At 35.1% G+C, this 13,684-nt stretch overlaps 1 protein-coding gene across 2 annotated transcripts in view; it reads left to right on the forward strand.

The window, feature by feature from the left end:
* Window positions 1–13,684, forward strand: part of ADGRV1 (adhesion G protein-coupled receptor V1) — a 471,359-nt gene that overhangs the window by 103,123 nt on the left and 354,552 nt on the right. For both annotated transcript variants that reach the window (XM_064482395.1, XM_064482396.1), the window contains 6 exons: window positions 223–467; window positions 1,676–1,857; window positions 2,663–3,474; window positions 5,474–5,683; window positions 12,278–12,408; window positions 13,457–13,556. In XM_064482395.1, coding sequence (XP_064338465.1) covers window positions 223–467; window positions 1,676–1,857; window positions 2,663–3,474; window positions 5,474–5,683; window positions 12,278–12,408; window positions 13,457–13,556 — 1,680 coding nt within the window. The remainder of the gene's footprint in view (window positions 1–222; window positions 468–1,675; window positions 1,858–2,662; window positions 3,475–5,473; window positions 5,684–12,277; window positions 12,409–13,456; window positions 13,557–13,684) is intronic.

The following is a 13,684-nucleotide window of genomic DNA, read 5'->3' on the forward strand; positions in this document are numbered from 1 at the left end:
CATCTGAGTTTATGATTTCTGCTTCTGTCATAATGAAAAATAATTTGGAAGATTTGACAGGCCTGACCAACTTGTGTCACAGCATGTTTCCCTGATTTTGTGGAGTTTAGCTTCCTAGATTGCTCAGGGGACAAAAGAATCGACTATAGGATGGCAATTGGTTAGCTCTCCCTTGACTTGGTTTCACATTGTAATTGAAATTAACTCTGCTTTGCCCTTTAGGTTTTCAGACTACTAAACTTATTGTTGAGGAACCTGAGTTTAACTCAGTGAAGGTAAACCTGCCAATAATTCGAAATTCTGGGACACTCGGCAATGTTACTGTTCAGTGGGTTGCCACCATTAATGGACAGCTTGCTACTGGCGACCTGCGAGTTGTCTCAGGTAATGTGACCTTTGCCCCTGGGGAAACCATTCAAACCTTGTTGTTAGAGGTCCTGGCTGACGACGTTCCGGAGATTGAAGAGGTGAGAGGAATGGCTAGTCTAGAATGACACTGTGAATTATATCTTGTCTTATAGTGACTAGAACAGATGACTGTTACTGTGACATTTATAGAGGTGTCCAGTAAATTATTTTTGCAAGAATGTTCAAATTTGGTACTGTGAAAGTGATCCTTACAGACAACAAATGCAAGAATATTCTAGAAATAGATCTTGTACACATAACAGTTTACTAGTATAAGAATTTTTTTGGTTACGATTACATATTTTTCAATATTTTGCTTTAATGATTCAATATATATATAATCTGTCATAAGTTTTGCTGTATTGTTCCATATAAACTCTTAATTTGTTTATATTCAGACTCCCTTTTGGCTTGAGTGTGGGCCAGTCGGTCTTAATTAAGTGTAGATTTTGATTTTCCACTCATTTATTTATTCTTCAACAATTTTGAGAATTAACTATGTGACAAATACCATGCTAGATTTATCTTCCTGATATTTGCTTTTCAAGTTGAAGAAGCAAGGTGGCAGGTAGAGTCTTAGTGGGAAAATTGATTCATCACTAGCATATATTGGCTGAAGATCATTTTATTTTATGAAATTCAAGTATTATTAAAACCTAGATCTCATAAAATTATACTTAATAGCATATATTCTTTAAGAGTGTCAAATTTTCATAGAAGATAAGTCCATAAAATTTCATTTGAATGCTAATTGTGTCATTCACTTCTAAAATATTAGATATTAGTTAATACATACAAAACATTTTTCTTTTTTCTAAATTTAGGTGAATCATATTTTTTTGGTTTAAATTTTATCAGAGAATTTCCATTTATGAGAATGTGGGAAATAAAGCATAATAAATTAACTATTCACAAAACACGCATGCAGTATTTTCCCTAAGCGAAAAAAGGTATAGGATATAAAAGTGTATTATTGAAGTGATAAACATAAACAGGCATCTTAAAATTGATTGACAAGATTATATAACAGCATATTAAGAAACTTGAACAGCCTGTATTTCTTATGTGTAATCATGCTCTGTTATTAAAGTTGGTGGTGGATTATTCTGTTACATGCTGGGTTTGTAAATGTAATGGAGAGGTTTCTTTATATTGCACTCCATTTTGTTCTGTATTTGAATGGATATTATTGATTTTTTTCCTGCATCATTTTTATTCTAATTTCAGAGCCAAGATTCTGTTAAGGAAGTTTTCACTGTATTTTTAGGTTATCCAGATGCAACTAACTGATGCCTCTGGTGGAGGTACTGTTGGGTTAGATCGAGTGGCAAATATTATTATTCCTGCCAATGATAATCCTTACGGTACGGTAGCCTTTGTTCAGTCGGTTTATCGTGTTCAAGAGCCTCTGGAGAGAAGTTCCTGTGCTAACATAACTGTCAGGAGAAGGTATATGAGATGACTACTTGTGTCTGTGGGGATGATGGGAATTGTGGGGTGGTGGGCAAGGATCAGTTAAGTAATTTAAGTTTGGTAGTTTTTATGTAATGTGAATTATTTTATAGGTTATTATAGTTTGTTTAATTGAATCATGCCTCTTAATGTAAGAAGCTCATTGTGTTTATCATACCTATTATTAGTGAAATGGATTATACATCATAGGGCTTTCCAACCCCAGAAATTCATTGCTTTAATCTGTGATTTGTTTGAATTAGAGCTTAACTACAACTAGCTTCTAAGTTAAAGAACATTCAGATGCCATATAAAGTGGTTGATTTTCAGGTTCTGTTTTTTCTGCATTTCTTTTCTGAGGCAGCATACAGTTCACTGACCTCCTTCAGAAATAGAAAATATGTGGTCTTTTGACCTTGTGGCAAATAATTACATTTCCTTAAAATGTACTCCTGTTGTTATCATTGTTACTTTTTTCCAGTGAAATCTGGCAATGAAGATCCATTTTCTAATTCTGTTTGAAAATTCTGTAATGGTTATGATTTGCATATCTTCCAGAATACTTCTGTAGCTTGGTTAAAAATAAGTATTGTTTGATCAAAAACTAGCCAGGTATCCTTACATGAGAGAAAATAATGTGAAAGACAAATGTGATTAAGACACATAGTTATGCTTGTCCTAGTACTTGATACATTTAAAAAAAAAAGAGTGAAAACCACCATCAGCATTCTCTTCGCTATATGTAATCCCTAGATTGCTTTGAGTGCTTAACCTGTCTTTTAATTGTCGCTCCACGTTTTAGCGGAGGGCACTTTGGTCGGCTGCTGCTGTTCTACAGTACTTCCGACATTGATGTAGTGGCCCTTGCGGTTGAGGAAGGTCAAGATTTACTGTCCTACTATGAACCGCCAATTCAAGGGGTGCCTGATCTACATTGGAGGACGTGGGTGAATGTCTCTGCAGTGGGGGAACCCCAGTATACCTGTGCCACTTTGTGCCTCAAAGAACATGCATGCTCAGCGTTTTCCTTTTTTAGTGCTTCTGAAGGCCCCCAGTGTTTTTGGGTGACATCATGGATCACCCCAACTGTTAACGGCTCAGACTTTTGGACCTACAAGAAAAACATGACCAGGGTAGCATCTCTTTTTAGCGGTCAGGCTGTGGCTGGTAGTGACTATGAGCCCATGACAAGGCAGTGGGCCATAATGCTGGAAGGTGATGAATTTGCAAATCTCACAGTTTCTGTTCTTCCCGACGATTTCCCAGAGATGGATGAGAGTTTCCTAATTTCTCTCCTTGAAGTTCATCTCATGAACATCACAGCCAGTTTTAAAAACCTGCCAACCATAGGACAGCCAAATACTTCTACAGTTGTCATAGCATTAAATGGTGATGCCTTTGGAGTGTTTGTGATCTACAGTATTAGCCCCAATACCTCAGAAGATGGCTTATATGTCGAAGTTCAAGAGCAGCCCCAAGCCACAGTGGAGATGATGATCCACAGGACAGGGGGCAGCTTGGGTCAGGTGACAGTTGAATGGCGTATTGTTGGTGGAACAGCTACTGAAGGTTTAGATTTTATAGGTGCTGGAGACATTCTGACTTTTGCTGAAGGTGAGTGATGTTCTAAATGGATTTCAGTTCTCCCTGACAAAGTCATTATAGTCAGTTTTTATGACAATGTTCGTATGAATTCTAACTGTGTACACTCTTGCTGATATGTAAAAGTGCATGATAGTTTTGAAAAAAAATGGAAGTTAATTTGCTTGTTAATATGTATACTGATATATGTAGACTGATAGGGCCTGCCATGTGTATTTTGTAGTTTATTAAAAAGAGAAGATTTTTAGGGAATGTGTGAATTTTATCCTTTTTATTTGTGGTAGAGAGGCTTTAAGGAAATGTAGAGGCCATCTGTAAAGCAAGTTTTACTTTTGAAAAGGAAGTTACAAGAATGAGCCATGTATCTACAACCAGACATGTGGGTAAGAAGTATTGGTAGCTATGAAAATGAGTATTAACTGGGAAGCTTTTTCATATGCACTAGACAAATCAGGATAAACCTCCAAAGAGAATCATTTGTAAGTATAAATAGTATAAATTTGCTTACTTCATTCATGTTAAATTAGGCCTAGTGATAGATCAACTTATAATACTGTCCTTAGACTTGGATGGGAACACTGTTTTACATTTTCGTGAACAATTAAATTATAGAGAACTTGGACAATAGTTAGAATTAGGGTCAGATTCACTGATTCTTTTCCAAGGCTGTTTGAGTCATCTAATTCTTGAAAATTTCAAAATTTCATATATTTAATATAGTTTTCTTTGAGTAGGAGAAAGATATTTTTACTGAAATCATTGTTTAAATCCTGATTTGGGCAATTATAAATTTTATATATTTTTTTAACATACTGTTTTTCTGGTTGAAAAGTAATGTATACTCATAAAAACTTAAGGTTATTCAACAAAATGAGGAAGTAAATGTCATTCACAATTTTATATCTTAGAGCAATTCATGGCATCTTTTATCATTTAACTTTTTAATGCATATACTTTTTTGGAAACAGTAATTGGGGTCATGATGGATGTAGATTATACTTTTTGAAACATCTAATAAGCATTATATTTTACAGAAAAATTTAAAAATACTATAAAACTTTTCTATAATGGTTATTTTCTAGTAATTGGTTTTGGTAACAGTGGAATAATGATATGCTTGTTGTGGGGGAGGGATCCACAGATTGGTGATTGGTAACATTTCTCCCTATTTCAAAGGAAATAATGAAAATTTAATGAGGAGGGAGTGGAGATGAAAATTTAAAGTTAGGTTTTTTACTGACTTTGGTAACTACAAAGAAGTTATCATGTAAAATAATGGCATTATACAAATTAGTGTTACCATGAGTTGTAACTTTAGTCTCACACAAAATGGCCTATAGTTTATAGCCAACCTAAATTCTTAGATAATCCGTGCTCTCTGGAGGCACTCTTGGTCCTGCCTCTTTTCTTTAAGGTCCACAGCCTGCAAACTGGTATCTGATGGTGTCATCTCATCTGGCTTCTGGAAGACTTACCTCATTTAGGCGGGTTCTTTAGCTCAGAATTAATCATCCTGTTTCTGTTTCCCATTTTGACTGCTATTCCCTAAGCATTCCTGGTCTTTCAGGGAAGTATCAGCTTGATTACCTGAAAATCGTTCTCAGTTTTAACACCGAAATGAGAATGAGACTCCACTCTCCTAGAGGGAGCTGTTTCTAAACAGAAGATGCTTTAGAACCTCTTCCCCTACCTAGGTCATTGTTCTGGGCTAAAGACCAGGAAGTAAAACCATGATTCTTTGAAATAATTCTACCCTTTATATAATTCAAAATGTCCTTTTCACAGTCTATCCATATTAATGAAATTTTAGTGTCTTATATGTGAAAGAGGATAGAGATAAACATATAACATTTGCTTATGGTGGCAACTATATTGCTTATGATACTGAACTGTTGTAATTCACTCATGTATTTTTGCTTAACTTTTTTTTGAAAGAAGTTGTTTTGGGCCTTTATAAGTTCTCTGTTGATGATTTTTCTTACTTAGGTTTTATTCCATTAATTCTTTATAGGTGAAACCAAAAAGACAGCCATTTTAACCATTTTGGATGATACTGAGCCCGAGGATGATGAGAGCATCATCGTTGGTTTGGTGTACACCGAAGGCGGAAGTCGGATTTCGCCCAGCTCCGACACCGTCACAGTGAACATTTTGGCCAATGACAATGTGGCGGGCATTGTTAGCTTTCAGACAGCTTCCAGATCTGTCATAGGTCATGAAGGTGGGTTCCTTTTTTTGTTGTGCACATTCATTCTCTTTTCCATGGATGCCATTTTTTGTCTAGTCTTTTATAGTTTCCCATTTTAAAAATTCTTTCATTATTTTGTACAGCTGGGTTTGTTAATGTGCATGGAGCTTATTTGGGCTGGGGCTGTATGGTGAACTGTTTAACTAGATTTAGGAGCCTTGCAGATTGGTATTGTGTTCTAGCTTGCCACTCCCCACTAGTGTGATTTTGAGGAAATTAGTCAAACCTGGGATGCTCAGCTTTCTCATCTGTCAGCTGATAGGAAATACAACTTCCTTCATAGGTTTCTGTGTGTGGATTAAGTGAGCTAGTAAGTGTGACATGCTTAGCATAGTTCTGATCACATAGTGTGTGTGTGCTCAGTGGTAACTGTTGACATTAAATGGTGAAACACTGGCCCTCTGTTCAAAACAAACAGTAGTTTGTAATCAGTGAATGTATTAGCCTGGATTTTATGTTTATTTGTTTGTGTATTTTATGAACAAAGTGCCAAACTAGAAAAAATTATAAAATCTCCTTTTTTTCCCTTAAAGAAACAATAATTTCTTTGGCTCTTAATATTTTGCATCATATTTGGGTTTACATTTTTTAGGCTACTTTTTGTTTAAAACATTATAGCAGTGTTTTTGTCTTTGAATAAGTCAGTTTGAGATAAAACTCATATTTAGAGTCTGTGTTTCATTATAATTTCTGTTTAAAAAGATAATTGTACCTCAAAGAGGTAATAGATGAAAAGGACATAAATTCTGCATTTGGATTTTGATTTTACAGATGAGAAAACTGAGACACAGAGAGATTAAGTGACTGGACAAAATCACGTAGCTAGTTAGTGGCTGTGCTGGAAACTGAGTGCATTTTAGTGTGCGTCAGCTGTTACCTTACTGTACTTCCAACTTGCAAGTTTATTTAACTTAATGCAATGTCTGAGCCATTTTCCAACACTCTTTATTAATGATTTCTAATTTCATGTTGTCATAGCAATAGTGAGTAAAAGTGACTAACAAATTGCCCTAAGTCCAATCTAAAGACAGATCAGCAACTCTGAGAAAATTATTTGTAGTTTAATACAAGTAAAAAGTCACTGCCGGAGAGGTTAATCTTAATAATAATGACAACAGCAATAACATTTATTGAGTGTTTTCTGTGTGCCAGACATTTCACATCCATTATTTCACTTCATTTTAACAGCAGAGCTATGAAGTAGGTGTGATGATACACACCAGATTTTCACATAAGGAAACTGAATTTTAGAGGGACGACCTAGCATGTAGTTATTCATGGTAGAGTTTAAACCTAGTGCTGCCTGAATTCGAAGCTTATGCGCTAGGGCACCTTTTGAGAAGAAACTTTGTTTTGCCTTAGCTTGTCAACTGCAGAACCTGACAGTGCGGAAAGTTTGGGTAAATATTTCAGGATCTGAGTTGGAAGAATACTGAATTTGAGTAACAGTGTCCATGTGAGAGGAGAGCATTGGTGAGAGAACCTGACCCTATCTTCAGCTAGAGGTTAGAAACTGGATTTTTAGAGGTCATAGTTGAAATCAGGGAAATTAATAAGATCTAAGTGGAGAGAGGAAGCAAAGCAAGTTGTCAAGGGTGGAGCTGTGTGGAACACCAGACTAAGGTGCTGGGAAGGGCAGAAGGCGAAGAAGAGAGGAGCGAGGAGAGGAGGCTCTGCCAGAGAGGTGGGAAGAGACCAGAGTACGAGAGTGTTTTCATTAGTTATCAGAAGAGAAAATTAACTAGTGTATCTCGTACTAGAATAGGCAACAAGGGAGATTAGATTCCCAAATGGGCTAGAGGGAACAGTAGTAACTGCAGAGGAGTTTTAAAGGAGGACTTGGGATGGAGAGCAAATAACTAAGGATAACAAAATACAGGACCTCAAGGCCTTTGGGGCAGTGCTCCTCAGAATACTGTGCTCAAACTGACATCTGCATACTAAGTGTCTGCTCCTGGTTGGTGACAAGTTGAGCTCAAGAACGAAAGAATCTTTTCTAGAGACTTGTATAACGATCTCATTTTGCCGTGATCTCATTTTGCTGTGATCTCATTTTGCTGTGATATCCAAAAGTGATCTCTATGGGCTTATATTTTGTATGAGTTCTTTTTGCCATTTAAATTATGTAGTAATTTATTTTACTGTGTTTTACAAAAATGTCAGTCTATAATAGATCAAGAAAACAAAAAAACAAACAAAAACCCCTTGTCCTTCACTGCATTAAATGTGAGAGGCACTGCCTTAGGGGATATTCTGCTTATTGGCTACAAGAGCAAGGAAAGGAGAAAAACTGTAGAAAACAGATTAAAGCGTAGAGAACTTTGGACTTGTTTTCTTGAAGAGATACAGGGAAGAAAGTAATGTAGAAGAAGACAACAAAAGTGTTAGCGCCATGGATGGTATAAATAAATTCAGGGAGCAGAAAGGATTAGATTTAAGGAAGGACTTAAGAGCTAGACTAGGTATGTAATTTTCAGCAATAGGATGGGAGTTTTTTTTTTAAATACAAAAATATTTGAATGTCCAGGATTACTTTAAAGAGATTTTAACTGTAAAACAGCTAGTGTCATAAAGTGGATCCTGTGAGAGTCTGGGTGGTGACGGTGGTGGTGGATTGGAGGCTCTTCTGTCATCTTGGAGAAACTGCAGGCAGGGGTACCTGTGTTCTTCGCCTGAACGAATTTAACCTGCAAATCAGATTGTGGTCTTTAGTTTCCAACAGTCAAATAATCTTTAGGAAGTGTAAGGAGGGAAAATGATGAGTCATTAAAACACATGGTTAAAAATCTGCTTTATCATATCAGTCTATGAGCATGAGTTTGGTAAAGGAAATAAAACAGTGAATCGCTTTCATTAATTAGTACTCCCTAGACTCTTTACTTTTTCTAAATAAAAATTGAGAATAATTTCTATTTTTTTACTCACTTTTCTTTCCCTTTCCTCCTAAACCTTTTCCTAAAGTCTAAATTAATTTTCTTTTTTCAAAAATGTTATGTTGAACTTCAGAATTCAGTATTTTGTGTGTGTATTCTTTTATGTTGCTGCGACATTGCCCAGAGAAATGTCTATCAAGCACGTGTTTACAAAAATGAATTAATGAAAACTTCATGGTGATTCTTCACAGATAACTGCTAAACAAATGGGGTGGAAAAGTTCATGCCATGTCGCATTTTAACAATGTTAACATTGCTTTTGGCCTAGTGTTGGAGTTTCATTCATGTGATTAGATTTGAAATGTGGACTCTGCTGAACTTCTGGCTCTAGAATGCATTTTCAGTTCATGGGGAGAAATTGCCTTAATGTTTAATAATGTATTGAGTTTTCTGGAATCCTATTTCTACATTTTTGTCCAAAAGAAACTGGATAGATGCCCAGTGGTAAATATCACTTTCTTCCAAATGTAATGGGCAGAATTTAGAAATATGGGACAGTAGATTTTTACTGTGGTTACAAACTATGTATAGATGTGCTATTTCTAAATCTGTGTTGGATGTTTCACTCCACACAGCTCTGCAGCATCATAATCATTATGTCATGTTCAGTGGGTTTAAAAATTTTCCTTTTTTTGGAGGCAGCATAATTCTTTTCTAGGCAAAGATTTGAACAAGTGTGATTCTTTAATAAAATATATCAAACTGTTGTATTAGAAATACCTTTTTTTGTTAACTGTTCATATTGACAGTTTGTGCTTCACCTAATTCATATCTCTGTAATTGTTTTAAATTATTTTCTGTTGTAGAGCACAGTCCATTTGGATGTTACCTGTCTACCATGTATACATGAATCTGTTATAATATGTGTCCTGTGTTTATTTTCCATTATTTTTATACACATCATAGTTGATGTTTATCTTTGTAAAAAGAATCCTGATTTGTTTTAGAAACAAATAGACGAAACACTCTGGGTTATTAGAACGAATTTGATATTCATATTTCTTATTTGTGTTAGGCTAGACTTAGAGCCCACATGGTAGATCTTCTGCTTCGAGTTAAAATGTGCCACCACCTTTCGGTGAGCTCTAGATTTCATATCAAGGTAATCATCCAGGAGTTAGTCACACCCTCTGGTAGAGGAGGGTTCTCCTTAGGCCTTCATCCTGGGTAAAAACTAGAAGGCAGGTCAGTAAAAGTGTTTGTTACCTGAAAATTTTACCTTCCCTCTCTAGGATCTACCTTCTGTCCTTTCCTTATATTTAGAAAACTAAACATTTGTTTCTAATTTTTCCTTTTTCTTTGTTCTTTTACTCCTCCTCTAGGTAGAAGGTAGCTTTCTGGTAATTTTTCCTGGGAAGCATTTTAAATAGACCTGCTTCTTGGCAGTCGGCCTTAAAGGGGCAAAGTCAATACTCTGTTTTGACTGTTCGGAAAGTCTTCACGCTGTCCACACTGTTGACCTGATTTGCAGTGGGCTTACAAGATTTATGTGTTTAAGGAATACTTGCTGTACCTCTTATGTGTGTGTGTTGTGTTTCAAACTGTGCTTCTCGCAGTATATTCGTGCAAGTTACTTGGATGGTAACTTGTTAAATTTTCACAGGTGATACTAATTTGGTAGTATTAGACTGAGTATTTTTACATGTAATAAGTTTTTAGAAGGATTTTACTTTTTTCTCTCCTTGGCATTTTACTTTTAGTCTCACCTTTAATGGTGTAATTTTCCCAAATCTCTGTACCACCTTACAGCCACGTTTTTTACTGTGATGTTTACAGGTTCCCCTTCAACATGGATTCTTATTGACCTACACTTTTTTTTGCCGCTTGTATCCTCATTGCATTTTTAGTACTTGATCAAACTTCCATAATTTTCTTTTTGAAGTATACTTTTGTTTTGTGACTTTTTTTAAAATTCGAAAACCATGACTCTATATACCTTTTTATTTGTGTCACCAGATAGTAAAGTAGGTGAAACAGCTTAATGACTCCAAGGCTCTGTCTGTGCCTTTCAGTAATAAACGCTTGAGGAATTCTGCATGGTGTACAATAGAGACGCCAGGGTTTCCCTGTTGTGCCTTTGCCTTTGTTCATGTGAGCTGTACAAGTATAAAAACTTGAAATGGTCTGGCGATTATGGCTGCTTCTACCCATCTTTCGGTTAAATCCTAACTTTTGGACACTCTGATTCCTATTAGCAGTTCCTGTATGTTTCAAAAAAAAAAAAACCAAACCATCATCCAAGTCTCAGTCTACTAATGTAATGACAATTAAAAAAAATTTTTTTGAATTGAAACATTTAAAAATGTGTACATTAAACATTGAAGTATTTGAGGAAATCTTATTTAGAAATCTTTCTGATGTTTTTGCTTCCTTGTATTTTCTGCTGTCCCCAGATAATTTATTGCATTAAAATTATATGTGCTTATATTTAGTATGAAAATTTTATTTTGTTTTTTAGTAATTGAAATTAAGATAATCTCCAAATTAATTAATTTATGGTATTTTAATTTAAGAAACCTTTTTATTAGAAATAATTATTTAATTTTATTTTCTTCAAGAATAAAGAAAGTTCTAGCAGTTAAAAATACTTGGAAAGGGTGTTTATATTTCATTTTGTTTCTACTCTCCTTGTTTAAAAAGTGTCAGAAGTGTTTACTTATTTGGGTAACTAAGTAAAAGTGATATTTTTAATGACTATGCATGGATTTCAACTATATGTCTGTGCTCTAAAATTTGAATAAGGATGTGTTCTTTTCAGCCTTTTAAGCATCAATTCATTTATCTTTTTATAATAATTATTATTTTTAGTGATACAGTTTATTAGTATACCTTAACTTGTGCTCCTCATTGTGAAACTTTTGAATTCAGCATCTTTTCAGCAAGCCAGATGGCTACAGCAGTACTCTCTAGGAGCTTACTTTCCACTTTCAGCCATTTAGAAGAAATGACTACTAAGATTTTCTTCACTTTTACAAAGTATTACATGAGGATAAAAGCCAGGAATGGAAAGTATCTAAAATACCTCAATTACCCAGGAAGGTTAACTGTAACTTTGGAAAAGTTACAGAGGTTGATGTACAGATTTGACACCTTTCCTTTGTATTTCTTTTTATAAAACAAAATCATTGATGGTATATGTAAGTTACAATTTAAAGAAATGTGATTTTCAGGTATTTGCAAGCATTTTTATGCATGCATTGTGTAAAATCACATTGCATACCAGTGTAAGGAATTTGTGTCCTTTTGAGAAGTGAAGGAAGAATTTACTTATGTCATTACTAGTTTTGACCATGAGGACTTAATAATTTTCTTTACTTCACAGAACATTTGTGTTCTGGTGCATGTTTTGGAGTGTTTGTTTGTGTTTTCCATTTTAGCATGTGCCTTTGTAGCTTTTACATGTTGAACTTCCTGATGTTCTACTAAGTGGAAATATTTAGAAGTGGGTTAAACAATAATGTGTTAATAAACAGTAAGCATGTATAAAGCTTCTAGACAATTGCAAACAGAACACCTTTCTAATGTTTTTGGAAAAGGTGCTTCAATTGCATGTTTGGGATTTGGGTTTTGTTGGCTTCAGATGTTAAGTTCATGTTACATTAAACGTTTCTCAATCTGTACATTTCACCTGCAGGAGAAATTTTACAATTCCATGTGATAAGAACACCCCCTGGTCGAGGAAATGTTACTGTTAACTGGAAAGTTATCGGGCAAAACCTAGAACTCAATTTTGCTAACTTTACTGGACAACTCTTCTTTCCCGAGGTAATACCACCAAGAAAATGCTTTGCTGCAAATATCTGGAGGAAGCTGTGTTGTGAGGAAAATGGGAAAATTCTGATTATGTAATTCTAGGATGGAGAGAGATTGATGAGGGAGCTGCTTGCTTAGAAACCTAAAGGGAGACTTAAGGAGGGGGTTTATTTTTCTGTTAAGTACTTGGTAGGTCTCCTTTAAGGAAACAAGATGCTGACTTGGTATTTGAAGCAAGCCATCTTGCAGCCTTCCTGCCCTCCTCCCACTGTTGGTGTCACCTGTGTCATTCTGGAGATGATAAACACTGCTTGTCCCTCTTCTCTTACTCCTCTCTGTCTTGGAACTTTAAATGCACTTTGGACTTTAAATGTTTCACTCCTATGAAGCAGCAGATATAGCCCTAGAAACAAATGTCTTTTTACCTCCTGTTCACACAGTATTTTTGAAGTTATATTTAAAGGCTCTTTCTGATAGTTTGAAAGAAGACGGTTGGTGGAAAATAAGTATTTAAAAGCAGTTCTTGGATAGAAAATCAACACTACTTTATTGTAACTCTATCATCTCCTCTTCTCCACACTCACTTGATATGAATTCTTGTTTGATAATGTGTTTAATTCTTTTCTCTTCATTTCCACTGCCTTGATACTAAGCCAAACCCCTATAACCTTCTGTCTTGAGTACTACATTTGACTTCTAATAACTGGTTTCCCTTCAACACTGGTCTTATTTTCCAGACTCCAGTTTTTCCCATTCATGACTGCCTTTGAAATCTCTCTTATTTATTGCTTTGTCTGAAATTTTCAATAGTGCTATACTGCTCATTGGATAAAATCTGCATTCATTAGCTCAGCACTCAGAATCTTCCGCACTTAGTCTCTACCTATTATAAGCCTGGTTTCATGTGAGACAATAGTTTTTTATTTAATCTGTTTTTTTTAAGCCATGGAACTCTGTAAGTGAAAGTATATTTGGATGTACAATTTATAAGGCCAGTAAAAGCAGAAGGTAGTTTGTATTCAGTGACACAGAGGGATGAATTTCTTTCTGTTTGACGTAGGGGTCACTGAAAAAAACAATATCTGTGCATTTGTTGGATGACAGTATTCCTGAGGAGAAAGAAGTATACCAAGTTATTCTGTATGACATGAGGACACAAGGTAATGCAGAATTTAATTACATTTTTTCCTCTGGTATATTATTCTTTTCAGAAAAAAGATAATAGTTGCTATCTCTATATTTAACAATTAAATACATACTGATTTTTAAAATATTACTTATAGTATTG

The sequence above is a fragment of the Camelus dromedarius genome, chromosome 3, assembly GCF_036321535.1.
Source record: "Camelus dromedarius isolate mCamDro1 chromosome 3, mCamDro1.pat, whole genome shotgun sequence".
Classification (NCBI taxonomy): Eukaryota; Metazoa; Chordata; class Mammalia; order Artiodactyla; family Camelidae; genus Camelus; species Camelus dromedarius.